The 16,868-nt window shown below is 48.2% G+C and overlaps 2 protein-coding genes across 4 annotated transcripts; one reads left to right on the top strand and one right to left on the bottom strand.

Annotated features, from left to right (window-relative positions):
- The first annotated feature begins 590 nt into the window (after nucleotides 1–590).
- LOC123181931 (pentatricopeptide repeat-containing protein At1g43980, mitochondrial) lies at nucleotides 591–4,208 on the top strand. 3 transcript variants are annotated; one of them, XM_044594341.1, is made up of 4 exons: nucleotides 591–2,943; nucleotides 3,047–3,326; nucleotides 3,409–3,578; nucleotides 3,666–4,208. In XM_044594341.1, the coding sequence occupies exon 1, from the start codon at nucleotides 759–761 to the stop codon at nucleotides 2,730–2,732; it is 1,974 nt and encodes a 657-aa protein (XP_044450276.1). In that variant the 5' UTR covers nucleotides 591–758; the 3' UTR covers nucleotides 2,733–2,943; nucleotides 3,047–3,326; nucleotides 3,409–3,578; nucleotides 3,666–4,208. The 3 variants fall into 3 exon arrangements, with proteins under 3 accessions (XP_044450276.1, XP_044450278.1, XP_044450275.1); XM_044594343.1 differs by having other exon boundaries at nucleotides 591–2,925; nucleotides 3,047–3,578; XM_044594340.1 differs by having other exon boundaries at nucleotides 3,047–3,578.
- Nucleotides 4,209–4,366: 158 nt separating this feature from the next.
- Nucleotides 4,367–8,971, bottom strand: LOC123181930 (kinesin-like protein KIN-14J). Its single transcript, XM_044594339.1, has 13 exons — nucleotides 8,689–8,971; nucleotides 8,467–8,592; nucleotides 8,254–8,384; nucleotides 8,025–8,118; nucleotides 7,566–7,916; nucleotides 7,047–7,326; nucleotides 6,811–6,972; nucleotides 6,438–6,653; nucleotides 6,294–6,331; nucleotides 5,974–6,137; nucleotides 5,788–5,901; nucleotides 5,652–5,693; nucleotides 4,367–5,548 (listed from the first exon to the last, which is right to left on the bottom strand). The coding sequence occupies exons 1-13, from the start codon at nucleotides 8,756–8,758 to the stop codon at nucleotides 4,745–4,747; spliced, it is 2,592 nt and encodes an 863-aa protein (XP_044450274.1). The 5' UTR covers nucleotides 8,759–8,971; the 3' UTR covers nucleotides 4,367–4,744.
- Between the last annotated feature and the right edge of the window lie 7,897 nt (nucleotides 8,972–16,868).

The raw sequence follows: 16,868 nt of genomic DNA, 5'->3' as shown, positions 1-16,868 counted from the left end.
GTTTAGCCGCTCTAGCAACCTGGTGGCCTCATTCATCCCCTGATCTCGAGAACCAATCCCTTAATGTGATTCCACCATTGTCAAAACCCGCAGAAGCCTGACAACAACCTCTAGACCCTAGACACTCCCGTCGTCCAACCAAGGTCGGGTAGACAAAGCGAGTTGTCCCCAAGATCGGCCCAAGAAGGAGGGAGGACTTGTGAACGGCGGAGAGCCGGAAGAATGAATTCATGGCGGCGTCGCCACTTGAAGACTGGAAAACCCTAGTTGCGAGACCCTAGGGGGGGGGGGGTTCTCTTCACGCTGGCACGTAGGGTCTTTCTATCAAATACAACCATGAAAACTATCCGCAATAAAAAACACAACTATGAAAACAGAATGTATCCCTATTCTGATAGGTATGTAGGGTTTTTCTACCGGACACAACTATGAAAACTATCCGGAAGAAAAAGAAGACAACTATGAAAGCTGGATGTATTCCTATTGCTAGCTAATAAATTCACTCTTTATCCAAAAAGAAAGCAAATGGGGTCTTTCTAATCTAATTTGAACTTGGATTCAAAAGAAAGCGGCTAGAACTCAAAAAAGAATTCACTTCCTTTGATGCTTCCACTTTGGTTTACTGGTTGTAGTATACATAAAGCTCTGATCAACTTCTCCAGCACGGCATCAACCGGAGTCGAGGGCCGCAGCCTCGCCGGCAGGGATGCAGGGGGCAGGAAGGCTCCTTGTCGGCGCCGGAGGGTGACGGCGGCCGAATGGTGAGGGACAGCCCGACAGTCGCCGCCCTCTCAGCGCTTCTTGCCCGCTCCGCTTCTCTGTCCGCCGCTGCGGCGCTCCACGCCCGCCTCCTCCGCTCCTCGCGCCTCTTCAGCCACCCCTTCCTCGCCAACTGCCTCGCCGCCGCTTACTCCCGCCTCGGCGCCACCCCTTCCGCCATTGACCTGCTCACCCACGCGCCGGGCGGCGCAGCCAACCGCTTCTCGCACAACATCCTCCTCGCCGCGCTGCTCAAGTCCCGTGACCTCCTCGCGGCTCGGAGGCTGTTCGACGGAATGCCCCACAGGGACACCGTGGCCTACAATTCCATGATCTCTGGCTACGCTCAAAGCGGGCGCGCCGACGAGGCGCTCCGGCTTGTGCGCAGGATGAGGGAGCTAGGCGTCAGGCCTAGCGCCTTCACCTTCTCCATTGTCTCGTCCGCGGTCTGCTCTGCTCCCCACGGGATGCAGGTTCATGCAGCTGCTGTCCGTCACGGCTCTGCCCAACACAATGCCGTCGTCGGCAACACGCTTGTCGACATGTATCGGCGTGTCGGCCTCTTGAAATATGCCATGCGCGTCTTTTGGAATATGAACGAACTGGACATGGTTTCGCTGAATTCTGTCATGTCAGTGTACAAGGATGATGGCCAGAGCAGTGCGGTGTTTGAGTGTTTCCGATTGACTAGAAGCCATGGGTTTTCGGTTGACGAATGCAGTGTGTCGACGGTGCTTACCGCGTGCACAGATATTGAGGATTTGGCTAAGGGTGACCAGCTCTTGGCCCTTTGCGTCAAAACAGGACTCCTGTCAAATTCTATCATCTGTAGTGCTGTGATCGGCCTATTGTCCATGTCTGACAGACTACCTGATGCTGTCAGGCTTTTCGAGGGATTAACCAAATGGGACTCAGAAACATGTAACGCAATGATATCGTGCTATGCCAGGAGTGGTTTGATGGAGCATGCTCTGGGCCTCTTTGTGATTGCTCTGCGAAATGCCGTTCTTCCAACTGAGTTCACTTTTGCAAGCGTGCTGAGATGGAGTTCGTGTTTTGGTCTGATGGAGCAGGGCACCCAAATCCATGCACTGGTATATAAATGTGGGTTTGAGGATGATATGATTGTTGCCACTGCTCTCATTGACATGTATTGTAAGTTAGGTTCCTTGAAGCATGCCAGGAAACTCTCCGATAGTGTTTGTGTCAAGGATTTGGTGTTATGGAATACAATGATCATCGGTCTATCGCAGAATGGGGGAGGTAGGGAAGCTCTTGGAGTGTTTTGGTGGATGCTGGACTGTGGCGTCAAGCCAGATAGAATTACTCTTTTCGGAGCTTTATCTGCTTGTAGCTTGGGAGGTCTGGTTAATGAAGCAATGGATATAATTTCCCTGTTTAAAGCCAAGTACCATGTCGTCCCTGGCCTGGAGCACTATGCATGTGTGGCTGACATGTTAAGCCGTGCAGGGTTGTTTAGAGAGGCAGAAGATCTAGTCCAGAACAAGTTGCAGAAGTGCAATACTGCTGCCCTCCTCAATATTCTCGAGGCTTGCATGATTCAAGGAGATTTCGCCATGGCAGAGTCAATCGCAGAGAATATGTTGAAACTGAAGCCTCAGTCGTCACTGCCGTACACTGTTCTGGCTCGAACGTATGGTGCAAGATGTAAGTGGGAAAGCATGGCCAGGATGTGGAGGTCAATGGAAGCTTTAGGTGCAAAGAAGGTTGGGGAATGTAGCTGGCTCTGCATCAAGAATGAAATCCATGTGTTTACATCTGAACAAATACTGCATCAAGGAAGCGAAGCTACGTATGCAGTTTTAGACCTATTGTTCTGGGACATGATGGATGAGATCTCCATGATGGATCGCATTCATGCTCCTGGTTGTGTTGATATAATTCATACACAAGATCCCAAGAAGAGAAAGGGATTTGATTGCCTTCAGCAGTTCTTGGATTGCACTCTGTGAGCTGTGCAACTAACGTAATTATTCAGCTAGGACCGTCTCACAATGGTCATGCGGTTACCTTGACTTGACAGTAAGGCAGCTTAAGCTACATATTGTTAAGCAGGCAAGCACTATGAGCACCAAGAAAAGACCATTATCCCGAGAGGGTGCAGAAATCTGATGATCCAGTATGTTGGCAAAGAACAGTGATCAGGTTTTACTTCGTGTTTATGTATGTTGATGCGTATAGTATCTTGTCTTACAGATTGATTAATTTACTTGACGCCATGTTGTCTTACTGACTGATTAATTTACTTGAAATCTTTTTGCTACAGATCTTGTACGCAGGTTGGTGGTGGTCTCTTGTTAGAACCGTATAGGATTTTGCCATCGGGCGGTTACTTAGTGTGATCTGATAGACTGATGTATAATAGCACTTGCATGCCCTCGTCGATGCCACCACGGGCCAGAAGCGCATGTGGACGGCGTCCAGTTACGAGCAGGGCAGGCAACTGCTGCCAAGCACCTATGGGGTCATCTAAGCATTTGGAGAGCTACCTGGCATGTGGTTTGACAGTATCACAATCAAAGAAAGGACATACCAAGTTTCCACAGGTGCTGTCGCTTCTTGCAACGTATCTTGGCAGGTCCATTCAGAAAAATAAAAAAGTACTAGGTTCTAATGTCAGGTATACAGCTCTATGCAGAACGCATTTTCAAGTACGCCGAGTGCGGGCCATCTTGCTTTGTGTTGGCACTTGTCTACATGGAGAGATAGCTAGCAAGCAAATGTGCACATGATGCTCTTTAGTGTTCATCGCTTGCTAATTACAGGTGTGGTGTTGCTGCCAAATTCATTGATGATGCGTAAGTACCCACTGCCACAGCAACTGCAATTGTATTATCTTTATATCACAAACATGCACAGGTTTCCCAGTAATACATGTGTTGCAGGTTTTTCAACAGTGCATTCTAACATGCATAGGGTGGGAGGAATCAGTGCATGCGAGATGAATCGGCCTGAGTTGGATTTGCTGTTTAATCTGGACTTCAGGCTGAAAGTGAACCTGGAGTCATTTGGGAGCTGCTGCTTGCAGCTGGAGAAACATGCAGCGCGTTCACCAGAGACTGCCGGTTCAGGTTCATTGTGTCAATGGATGAAAAGATTTGAGCTATAGCGGTAGCGCCCATGAGTTTTGCTAGAGCAAGCTATGTAGGGCCTACAATTTTTGCTGATTACTGATTATTCTTTTAAATCTGAATGTTCGTGCGTTCAGATTACATAAATTATTTTACTTCTACAACAGTTAATTCTTGTAAACCAGTCCGTTCATCTGTTTAAATTTGCACCACCGAGTTGGGAAACAGTATTCGGTCCTGGTTTAACTGATAGGTGCAAGTATCCTGTCGGCAGATGAATCCGGCTTTCGAAGACCTATTGATGGCTTGTGTTCTTTACATGTGCATCATCTGATTCTATCGAGCCACATAACAGGATCTGTGATGATTTTCACTGGCAAATATCCTGTCGGCAGGTGAACCAAGAACTAACAAATTGGCTACTGGATTGCTGCAACCAGTAGTAGCATGGAAACACAATTTACTTACAATTTACTTAGCAAGGAATCAGAACCAACAGGCAACAGACAAGCAAATTCAAGTCAGAATAATTGAGGCATGTAACATATATATATATCATTCCAAACAAATGATATGAATAACTGGAACCTAGTTTTCTTATCAGTAAGTAGCATAATAGGCAAGCAGCTTCTAGGGGGGAAAGAGCATCCAGACTGATGCCAAAGGCTAATCCAACCAACCAACCCGTCAGGGTATAATTATACACAGCCCTAAAAGTAGACATTTATCATCGCCAAGAGAACCCTAACACAAGTTACAAGTTCTCTTATCAACACAAGTTCCCAGCCCCAGCCATGGTTGGTCTTCTCCGAGGAAGCAAAAGTACCACCACATTCCTTCAGCATCCCGGTTCCGCACCGCTGTCTCAACATTCCGAACCGATCTTCTTCACCTTAGAGGACGGACATTCTCCTCTTGCCGTTGAACACCCTCTGCGCATTGCCGAATCTCCCTGCCATTATCTGCTCGCGCAGAGCTGGATCAAAGATGCCAGTACCAGACGTCATGGAAGTCGTTCTTGCTGGAGCAGGTGAACCAAGAGCTACTCTCTTCTGGATACTGAAGCATAGCTTGCTGGCATTTCCAGAGCCTGACTGCATCCTCAACCTCTGCTGCGGAGACGAGATATTGTTCCTTGACTTCCGCATGGACAGCGTTGGAGGGCTTGAGAACCTGCTGCTGCTGCCAAACTCCATTCTAAACTTTCCTCTGACATCTGGAGTTGCATCGACTGCTGCTTGTGGTGTTTCTGGAATTGAGTTAAAAGCCTGTGGTCTTGCTGTTCTTGACATTTGGACATGGGACAGTCGTGACATTGCCTTCTTCTCGGGAAATATGGACATCCGCTCTCTCTCGCTTGGTAGGATCGCGATCGAGGATCGCCTCTTGGGCTGGAGAGGGATCTGCCGCATCATGGGAACCAAAGATACCCGCCGTGCTTTGCCAGCAGTCTTGTCCACAACGGTTTTGTTCGCCGTAGGGATGTTCTCTTTGTTCTGAACTGAAGATCCCTTACCAGCAAACCTCAGTCTGGAAGGGCCTGAAGGTTGTGGCATGTTGTTGCTTGGTGGTCTCTGCCTCATAGGAGCAAGTGGTGGTCTCTGCCTCACAGGAGCTGCAAATGATGGCTTCACGGATTTACCCGTATCCCTTGCAGCCTTCTTCTCATTAGCTAATTCATTCTCCAGCTCTCTAGCCTGTACAAATAGAACTGTCATAAACACAGACCAGCATAGGAAAATACATGCTGATGAGTTCTGCAGGCTTGCTCAAACAAGCAGAACTGAATCTCTTACTTACCCGCTGCTGATGAGTTCTGCAGGCTTGCTCAGTCTCCCTTATCTGTTGCACAACATTCATATATGTTAAAAACTTAGTTCCATATATGAATTGGTTTATAGTCTGTCAGTTGGCAATTATGGTTGGCACCACATACCTTATCTTGAAGAGTTCTGAAGACATTCTCACGAGAAGCATACTTGAGTTGCATCAGTTGCAAGCTTTCGTTCAACTTCGCATTTTCCTTTTCCTCATGGCAGAGCTTTTCGGCCTGGAACAATTTCCACTTAATACAATAGCTGAATCATGTTATAATTATTCAATAAGGTCAGAAATAAAGTACCATCTGCTTGATCTTGAAGTTTTCAGCTGGATCCACTTGTTTACGAGCAGGGCCATGTTCAATAGCTCGAACTCTACTAGCAAAATTTAGCGAGCATAAAGTTTCTCCTGAATCTGTAGAGCTTGGACTTATCTGCACAAACATGAGTGTCTTGCAATCTCCACCTGCAACAGTTAATGCAAGGTGAACACTCTTTATCTCTTCATTTTTGTCTTTGGACATTCCAGTGCATATAAGCAAGTTCAATAAAACGAGACATAATCATAACCATTTAGCTAGAAATCAGTGCACTTGCATAACTCTTTTAGAAAGTCACTTACCTAACGAGCTTTGGAGCAGATGAGTTAGCTTGGAGTTCCTACATTTGACAGCAAAGAGTAGTGGTAAGACTCAGCTGAGGTATGCTTCTTTTAGTAACTGAGCAAGGCAGATGTTGAAGCATGTGGATAATAAATAAGACTGACCGATATGGGATGTGGGCATTCTTGGAGGCAAGGGCAGCAATAACATCACCCAGTGCAGAGAGTGACTTGTTGATGAACTTTGCCTCCTTCAGCCTCTCTCCTTCTACTTCAGTTTTAGCCAAGCGCTCACTTCCAGCAAGGTCAACCAACCACATGTGGCTTCTGCTCCTTTCCCCAGTCACCAAATGCTCACTCGTAACGGTGACCCTAACCAAGCTGCAAGTACAACAGAAGTCCAGATATCATTATCCCGTTGCTGAAATAATGTCATTAATATGTCAAGTATACTAATTTGAATCTAGGAGTAGTTGTTAACAGTCAATCATGAGTTGAATTAATTAGAACGAGTGTCATACAACTGTAGAAGCGATACCTATGGGAGCGACTGCTCAGTTCATTGACACTGGTTGATCCAACAGATCTATTTCTAGCGCCAGCTTTCAGTTTCTCCCACACACCATCTATTGTAGAAATTGGAGCTTCAACCAAGCCAGGCACCTCTTGTGCCCCATCAGCACTTTGCTTTATGTCCAACCTTCAGATGCAACATGATATTAAGCTCCATTCCTTACTACAGAGTCAGGATAAATGATAAGAAAGGAGATGTACCTTTTTGATGTTTGTTCAGAGTTGTCATCAAGAAGGTCCCTGATTTTTTCATTATAGACTTCCAAGATACTCACACCAAATGAGTATGAGATAGATGAGCTTCTCTCCTCCGAGATCCTGAACAGTTCTTCAAGAGCCCTGTAATTAACACCCCTATTCTCTGGAACACCTTCCATAGTGAAGGTTTTCCCTGTTCCGGTTTGCCCATATGCAAAGATGCATACATTGAAACCATCCATCACTGACCTCACCACTGGCAGGCTCTCAGCAAATACAGCCTCTGAAGGAAACAATTAGAATAAAACCCATTAGATTCAACATCCTTCAACTATACAATCATGTAGTCCCTCTGTGCATAAAATAGATTCGGAGAAGCAATGCATATGCAATTAGTTCAATCAAATTATTACTACAACATATTGCCTGGGATATGCGATTAACCTCCATTTCATACCACAAAACTATGAATCTGAAACAAAGGTTAGGGTATATGTCAAGCAGAGTAAGGACAGTTAATACCTTGATCATCAGCCGGTCCAAAAACATGGTCAAATTTAAAGGTCTTCCTCTCTTTTTCCGTGGGAATAAACTGAAGGTCCATCTCCTGGGACGGATCAACCTCAACCACTGATGAGCAGCCACGGGAGATCTCATCGGAACTTAGAGGGCGGCATCGGCAGAATACCCTGATGTTTCCCCTCAGCTCGATGAGCTCATTGTACAAACGACGCCGCTCTGCACACTCCACCGTGTACTTGTTCTTCAAGCCATCAAACCTTGGTGCACACTCCTCGGCACACTTAGCCACCTGCTGCTCGTACTTCTCCATCAGGCTGTTGTGCTTCTCCATCAGGCTATTGTACCTCGCCCCTACAGGTACAATAAACAAGATCAAATGTCAATGATCTGCAAGCAATTAAGCAAATAAGTTTTACCATCCATCCGTAAGCAAGGTGCGTATTATGCTTGGCTGTGTACCTAGGAATTGGAGGGCAGCAGGGCAGTCAGGAGTTGCGATCCCCTTCAGGCGCGGAGATGGGATAATGCAGTCATCTGCTTGATCCCCGAATTCCTGCAGGAAGATATCTAGAAATCATTGGCATAGAACACAATGGGCAGATATAATGGAGAAAACTCTCAGGAGTTAAAAAATGTTAGGAGCTAAGAAATTCACGAGATCTGAGCGCAAGAACCCAAAATTTCCCACCTCCAAGAAGCTGCGGAGAGCCTCGCCTTCTCCTCCTGCAACAGCGGCCTCCGCCTCCACCACCCCCTCCTCAAGGGCGGGCTGTTCCTCCACCGCCTCCTCGCTGGCCAGCACCGCGTCCTCGCCTGACACTGGGGACAAATCCCGCACCGTGAAACGGATACCAACAAACCCTAGCGCTCAATTGCTTGCAAACAGGACCAAGGACCGTACCTTCGGGGTGCTGCGGCACCGGCGCGGCGGACGCGGGCGGCGGCGGCGGCGGCGCAGGGCTCGAATCCGCGTGGCGGTGCGGGCTCCGGTGGTCCACGGGCTCCACGGCGCGGAGCTCTTCCTCGCCTGCCAAAAAGAAAACCCTCGCCGTGAGACAACCAAGAGAAACTCAACACCTCGGTATCTCCCCACGACGGAACCCCAGACCCGCGCGTCGCGTACCTTGTCGTGGCTGCCGTGACGGAGACGCCGCCGCCGGCGAGGGGCAGGAGGCGTCCGGATCCGCTCCCATCGCCGCGATCTGGGGCCGGAGCGGAGCGGGAGGGGCGGGGATCTTCGGGTCGGTGAATCGGGGCGTTCGGGGGCGGAGGGCGGAGGGCGGAGACGAGATTGGGGGAGGAGACGAGAGACGGAGAGAGAGGAATGTGAGATTTGGGCAGCGGCGGATTCGATTTTTGAACCTGTGAGGGTTTGGGATTGGGGCTGCGGACTGCTGAGAGACGACCGTTGGGGACGGGAGGCGATTTTATTGCGGTTTCCTTGCCCGTTTCGGCGAGCCTTCGATGCTTCGATCGACGGCCTGGATTCCGTCTCTGCCGTGCCTTCGCCCGTGCTCTGTGTTCACACGCCTACACGGTGCGCGTTATTCAGGATCCCCCCCCCCGCCCCCCCCAGGGAAACAGCTGGACTGTATCTTTTATTTTATTTTTTGAAAAATAAACGATACAAGGTTCAGTATATATATAAGCAAAAAAGAACAAAAGCTATTGGTAAACGCTTGTATCTGGCGCGCCGGCCGAACGTTGCGCCGGACGCCTCGCTCGCTAACACACGTGTGCCTTCATGCACTTCTTCGTCTTATCCCCGTAATGCAGCGCAACCACTCGCTGTCACTCGTTTCTCTCTACTCCCAATCCCCTACCTCTGAACTCCCAGCTGCAACCGGCGACGCCGTCGTCAATGATTTTTGCTACAACCATGCTCGCAGATGCTACAACCGTGCTCACCGGAGCTGCAACAAAGACACCATCGTTGACGATTTGCTACAACCGGGTAATGGGGGTGCTAGAACAGTTGGTTTTTTTGCAGCAAGGGCGGGCGGAGGCGACGACTCACAATCCTCTGATTTTTGCTGGAACCAACTAGTAGTAGAGCTACAACCATGTGATGTAGATGCTGGAACTGTTATCGACGGAAGGTGGAACCAGTGTTTTTGCTTCAACCGACGAAGTGGTGCTGAAACAACGACGGGTGCCGTCGCGGTGGGCTGCAACCAACACCATCAAAAGCTACATCCGGCGTTTTTGTTTTGATGCGAAGGTTATGTGCCGTAACGATGACCCAAGAGACGACGACGAGGGGCGGCGAATGGGCACCGGTGCGCTGAGCGTTGACGGCGAGGGGCAGTGGGGGCGACACAACCCAATGCTGCAACCATGGGGGGCGCGAGCTACAACCCTTGTTGCACGGTGCTAGGAACGGTTCAAAGGATCGATATGGTTGACTAGAGGGGGGTGAATAGGCAACTAACAATTTTTAGCTTTTCTTTACCAAATTAAACTTAATATCAAAATAGGTTGTCTATATATGCAACTAGGTGAGCAACCTATATGATGCAACAACAACAAGCACACAAGCAAGCAAGGGATACAACACAATATAAGCTTGCACAAGTAAAGGTAAGAGATAATCAAGAGTGGAGCCGGTGGAGACGAGGATGTGTTACCGAAGTTCCTTCCCTTTGAAAGGAAGTACGTCTCCGTTGGAGCAGTGTGAAGGCACAATGCTCCCCAAGAAGCCACTAGGGCCACCGTATTCCCCTCACGCCCTCACACAATGCGAGATGTCGTGATTACACTATTGATGCCCTTGAAGGCGGCGACCGAACCTTTACAAACAAGGTTGGGGCTATCTCCACAACTTAATTGGAGGCTCCCAACAACACCACAAAGCTTCACCACAATGAAATATGGCTCCGCGGTGACCTCAGCCGTCTAGGGTGCTCAAACACCCAAGAGTAACAAGATCCGCAAGGGATTAGTGGGGGGAATCAAATTTCTCTTGGTGGAAGTGTACATCGAGGCCTTCTCAACTAATGTCTAGAAAATCAACGAGTTTGATTGGCTAGGGAGAGAGATCGGGCGAAAATGGAGCTTTGAGCAACAATGGAGCTTGGGGAGGGGAGAGGTGGTCTTCTTGGGGAAGAAGACCCCCTTTATATAGTGGGGGAAAAGATCCAACCATTATCCCCTTACTCAGCCCGCGCGGAGCGGTACTACCGCTTGCGCGGTAGATACCAGACGAGGGCCTGTTGCACAGGGCAACGAGCGGTAGAACCGCCGGAGCGGTACTACCGCACGCCCCTACGGTGCTACCGTGCCGCTGGAAGTGCACGGAATAAATAAATTACTTCCGTAAGTACTTCCGCTGAGTTTGGAGTCGTGCAAAAATCCGGCACAAACTACCGCTCACAGGGAGCGGTACTATCGCGTAGGAGCGGAAGTAAAAAATTACATCTGCGCCTACTTCAGCATGCTTCAGCGTCACGGCTGGAGGCAGTGGTACTACCGCTCGCCAGGAGGTACTACCGCACGCCCCTGCAGTACTACTGCTCCCTTGAGCAGTACTACCGCACGCCACATATTCTTTAGCATTTGGCAGCCTTCATATCGTAGAGACATGGATAAACGGAAGGTGCTCCATCGAAGCGAAGGAAAGGTGGTGCAAAGGAACATATGTGTATGTGTTGATTCCACCCTAACCTTTCCGAAGCGGACCCCCTCTTAATAGTACGGCTTTCCTACAATTCAAATCCACTGAAAAGAAACGTAGAGAACCGCCGTCTTCGACAGGCTCCGAGGGGCATCGAATCGTCTTGTGCCTAGGCATGAGATATCTGAAATGCTCAATGCACACGATTAGACCGCAAATGCACTGTCATCAATCACCAAAACCACATAGGGAGAAATATGCCCTTACAATCTCCCCCTTTTGGTAGATTGATGACAATACGGGATTTGCACATGGAGATATAAAAATGAACATAAGCAAACCCAAAATCTATAAAATATAGACAGGCTCCCCCTAGATGTGTGCATTCTATAGATATGCTTTGGACTGCACAACACACACAATAGGATCAACACTCCCCCTATATTTTATAGACAAGGCAATCCTTGCAACAATATAAGTGACACTAAGCATGGAAGAAAGGCATAGTAAGTGAGCATGATGTATAGGGCACAAGACAAAATAAGCTCACAAGCTACTAGACATACTAGACAATAAAAGGATAGGATAGAAGGCATATGTCTCACACCATATGATAGAATAAGTCTCCTGGTCTCACACGCAAAAAACACAAACCAAAGCAACGAAGGTTCAACGAAACGAAAGCAAGGAGACAAATACTCGCAAATCCTATACTCTCTCCCCCTTTGGCATCGAGACACCAAAAAGGCAGAGAGGACACCTAAGACACGGGTGGTATCTCCCACTGAAGTGATCACCCAACAATCTCCTCATCTGTCTCAGCAGCAGGAATGGACTCCTCATCTGACTCAGCCCACTGATAGCCTTGCTTCATCATCCAGGCAGCCTCGGGAGTGATGTTCTTCTCCGCCCCGCTCGAGACGTGCTCGCCAAGCTTCCTCAAAATCCGCTTGTCACGCTGGCGAATCTCCTTCTGAGCAACGTGAGTCTGGTACTGCCCCTTGGCCTGCATGCAGAACAGATCCTTCACCTTGGCCTTGAGTTTCTTAGCCCAAGATGGCTTAGCAGAGGGAGGTGCATACCCCTCAGAACTGTCCTCTGCCTCCTCCTCCTCAATCTCATCATCATCAACATCCATGCGGGCAGCTTCTGCCTCAGCCCGGGTAGTGGTGTTAGCCCACTTGTTCTTTTGGCATAGCTTAATGGGCTCATGGCGAATCCAGTTGGGAGCATGAAAATCTTCACCCGGAAAGAGTTTCTCCCAAGTCTTGGAAATCAAGAGGTGCAAATAAGGTCCATAGATGGGCACCTTGCGATTGAACACAACAAACTGAAGCTCACACCACATGATATGAGAGACATCGAGTGGTCTAGGTTGTTGAAGACGTGCTTCCTCACAAATAAGCATCATGTCCACAAGATAGGAATGCACCTTGTCCTTGTCACCTATGCGAGGAAAAAGAGAGTCGCGGAAGATCCGGTGCATGATGTCGAGGAACGGGTTCAACACATAAGACTTCTTGCCATTGAGTAGAGTCTTCTCGACAAGGTAGGGTTGAAGCTTGTTCTTGGAAGCAGACTCTGGGTTGGCATGCGGGTGGATACCAATGGGCACATCTAGCCCCTCATCATGAACGCGCAACATATCCATGAACTCCTTCCACTCAGCAGTCATCCTCTTTCCATTTTTCATCCAAGTCATGGTCCGCTTCTCATCCGTGTGAAAGTGGACAAAAGCAAAGAACTGAGCCACAATCTTCGGGTCATAGTCAAGGTGGAATGTGATGACCCCCTCAATACCAAATTGCTCCACCAGGTCCAGAGGCTCACCAAAATATGACTGGTTCTTCCTCAAATGGACCATGCCAATCCATTGAACCGGTACGTAGATGTTCTGCTTGGCCTTGATCACATCTAGGAAGATGACATTTTGTTGCTGGGTCCAAAACAAGTCATTGCCCCTTATGAGTTCCCTAAGCTTGATGTAGGGGTTGAGCTTCCTTTGAATCAGAAACTCTGCTTGAGGCATTTCATCCAAGCCGACAACTGGCTCCTTCATCTTGGTGGTTGTGGTCTTGATGTGGCGTTGCGGGGCATTGGACCCCTTAGGAGCTTCTTGGTTGCGAAGGCGCTTTGAGCTCGTATCACAGCTGGGGTTCGAGCGCCTAGCACCGGAACCAGAGCCACCACCTATGACACACAACGCAAACACACGAGAAAAGCGAGAAGGATTATTGCAAAGACCAAGCCAAGAATAAAACAAAATAGAAATGAAATTGGGTGTGACAAAACAAAGCAATTTTTAAGTCAAAGGTAGTACTGTAAAAGGACGCGGAAGTAAAAAATTTCATCTACTCTAGCCGAGGTAGTACTGCGCAGGGTCGGCACGGTAGTACCGCGCTTAGAGCGGAAGTAAATTTTACTTCCGCGCTCCGGGCGGTAGTACCGCTCCAGCAGAGGTAGTACCGCACGGGGCGGATCTCGCACGAACCGGCGGTAGTACCACTCTAGGAGGAGCGGTAGTACCGCACGGGACGGATCTCGCACGAACGAATTTGAGAACATCCGTGAGGGTAAATCGGTACTACCGTTGATCAAAACTATGTTGTTGCATCACACCAAATATCATATCTACTACACTAGCACTCTCCAACAATCTCCTCTTACAAAGATTTAACCAAAAATCACAAGACCTACTCATGCATCTCCCAAAACCTAGAAGCAAAATAAAGAGGCAAAGAGAAAGGGACAAGGGGAGATACCGGGGTCCATGGCAAGAGGGCGAGGTGGGGATCGATCCCACCGGTTGAAAAGAGAGGAGAGTGGCCAGAGACGGAGATCCGGCGAGGTCCTCCGGCGCCGTTCTTGGGCAGGAGAGAGAGACGATGTGAAGGGGAAGAGATGAATGGGTATGGGGGAGTTGGAACTCCCCGTGCCCGCGCTTAACCCCCAGTCGGTCTCGACAGCGTGGTAGTACCGCGGATCATCGCGGTAGTACCGCCCAGGCGGTAGTACCGCACTTTGGGTGGTAGTACTGCTCTACCAGCGGCAGTAAAAAATTACTGCCGCGATGGAAGCGGTATTACCGTGTTGTGGTCGCAGCTGTGCAAGCACAGGAGCCACCCACCTCCACTGTAGTACCTTGGTGTGCCATAGTAGTACCGTAAACCCAAGAAAGTGCAAGTTTCATCAAAAAGAAATGACAGGCCTTTGCAATACAACCTCCAAGCAAACAGACACACAAGAGAGACCACAAAAGAAGCAAGTTAACCACGAACAAGGTCCAAAAGAAAGCAAAGAGAGAACAAGGACCAAACAACGAACCCAAACCTCTCATGAAGAAAGGGCGGTGGTCGGAGCCACCTATGTTTGAGTCAATTGGTATGGCACTGCGAAGAATTATCCTTGGGCCCATATGACCAAAACTCATCTTTGAAGCACAAGTACCATTAAGAATGGCGAATGTGAAATAGTTATCAATTTATGCATAATGGGGGGAGGGAGAGTTCATTGAGAGAACAACACTCCCCCTATGTCCATGCCTACACCTAAACAAGACATCAAGATGAGTGTGGTGGGTTGTGCAAAGGTTCAAGTCACATTGCTCAAATCGATGATATTTAGCTCATGCCTTAACTCACGAAATCTTGCTTCATCCAAAGGCTTCCTGAAAATATCTGCAAGGTTATCATGAGGGTTGACATAGTGAAGCTCAATCTCGCCTCGCCTAATGTGATCCTGGATGAAGTGATACCGAATCTCAATATGCTTCATCTTGAAGTGTTGCACCGGGTTGAGAGAAATCTTGATGGCACTTTCATTGTCACACCAAAGAGGCACTTTGTCACAAATGACACCATAATCCTTTAAAGTTTGCCACATCCATAGAAGTTGAGCACAACAACCACCGGCAGCCACATACTCGGCTTCGGTGGAGGAGAGAGACATACAACTTTGCTTCTTAGAAGACCAACTCACCAAAGAGCAACCAAGAAATTGGCACCCTCCGGAAGTTGACTTCCTATCCACTTTGTCTCCCACCCAATCCGAATCCAAAAAGCCCACAAGATTGAAGTTTGTTCCTCTAGGGTACCATAAGCCAAAGTTTGGGGTAGGAGCCAAATATCAAAAGATTTGCTTAACCGCCACATGGTGGCTTTCCTTAGGTGAGGCTTGAAACCGTGCACAAATTACCACACTCAACATGATATCTGGTCTAGATGCACAATGGTAAAGCAAAGAGCCAATCATAGAACGATATACCTTTTGATCCACCGCTTTACCATTGGGATCAATGTCAAGTTGGCATTTGACAGGCATTGGTGTAGAAGCCGGCTTGACATCACTTAGCTTGAATATCTTGAGCATGTCTTGAGTGTATTTGGCTTGGTTGATGAATGTTCCTTCTCTTCTTTGTTTGATTTCGAACCCGAGAAAGAACTTCAACTCTCCCATCATGGACATCTTGAACTTCGAGGTCATGAGTGCGGCAAAATCCTCATTGAAAGCTTTGTTAGGAGAACCAAAGATGATATCATCAACATATAGTTGGCATACAAACAACTCCCCTTTGACCTTCTTAGTAAAAAGAGTGGGGTCAATTTTCCCAATTTCAAACCCAAGATCTTGCAACAACTCGGTAAGGTGCTCATACCATGCACGTGGGGCTTGTTTAAGGCCATAGAGTGCTTTATCGAGTTGGTACACATGATTGGGGAACTCGGGATCCTCAAACCCCGGGGTTTTTTACATACACCAACTCATTAATAGGACCATTAAGAAAAGCACTCTTCACATCCATTTGTTGCAACTTGAAATTATGATGAGAAGCATAAGCAATCAACAAACGAATAGATTCAAGGCGAGCAACGGGAGCAAAGGTTTCACCGTAGTCGATACCCTCGACTTGGGAGTAGCTTTGTGCCACCAAACGAGCCTTGTTGTGAATGATAATCCCGTGAGCATCTTGCTTGTTCTTGAATATCCATTTGGTTCCAATAACATTATGGTTCTCCTTCGGCCTTGGCACCAATCTCCACACCTTATTGTGCTCGAAGTTCTTGAGTTCTTCATGCATTGCATTAAGCCAATCCGGATCCTCGAGCGCCTCATAGACATTTTGGGGTTCAACACAAGAAACAAATGCATGATGTTCACAATAGTTTGCTAATTGTCTACGAGTGCTTACCCCCTTTCTTAAGCTTCCAAGCACATTCTTCATGAGATGATCTTTGGTGGTGAGCTTGGATGCAATGTTGGCGGCACGACGCTCCAATTCGTCCTCAAGAGAGAGTTGAGGAGTGGTAACTTGATCATCATGAGCGCCGTCTTGAGCTTGTTCTTGATCTTGAACTTGCTCGGTGGCAAGAACTTGACCTTGGGCATCACTTGGTGGGTCACCACCATCTTGAGGTTGATCCTGTCCTTGATCTTGTTCATTTGGTTGTGGGCCTTCACTTTGTTCTTCGGAAGCGTGTGGGTCTTGGGTTGGTGATGGTTCCACTTGAGTGGAACATTGTCCTTCTCCTTCGGCCACAAGGGGTTCCTCAATGGGTAGGATATAACCGACACCCATTCTTCTTATGGCTTGGGGAGGAATTTCATCACCTACATCACAAGTACCACTTTGCTCCACTTGGGAGCCGTTATTCTCATCAAACTCCACATTACACGTCGCCTCAATGAGTCCT

The sequence above is a fragment of the Triticum aestivum genome, chromosome 1D, assembly GCF_018294505.1.
Source record: "Triticum aestivum cultivar Chinese Spring chromosome 1D, IWGSC CS RefSeq v2.1, whole genome shotgun sequence".
NCBI classification, from domain to species: Eukaryota; Viridiplantae; Streptophyta; class Magnoliopsida; order Poales; family Poaceae; genus Triticum; species Triticum aestivum.
Note: the sequence above shows the minus strand (reverse complement) of the source record. Positions and strands in the feature narration are given on the sequence as shown.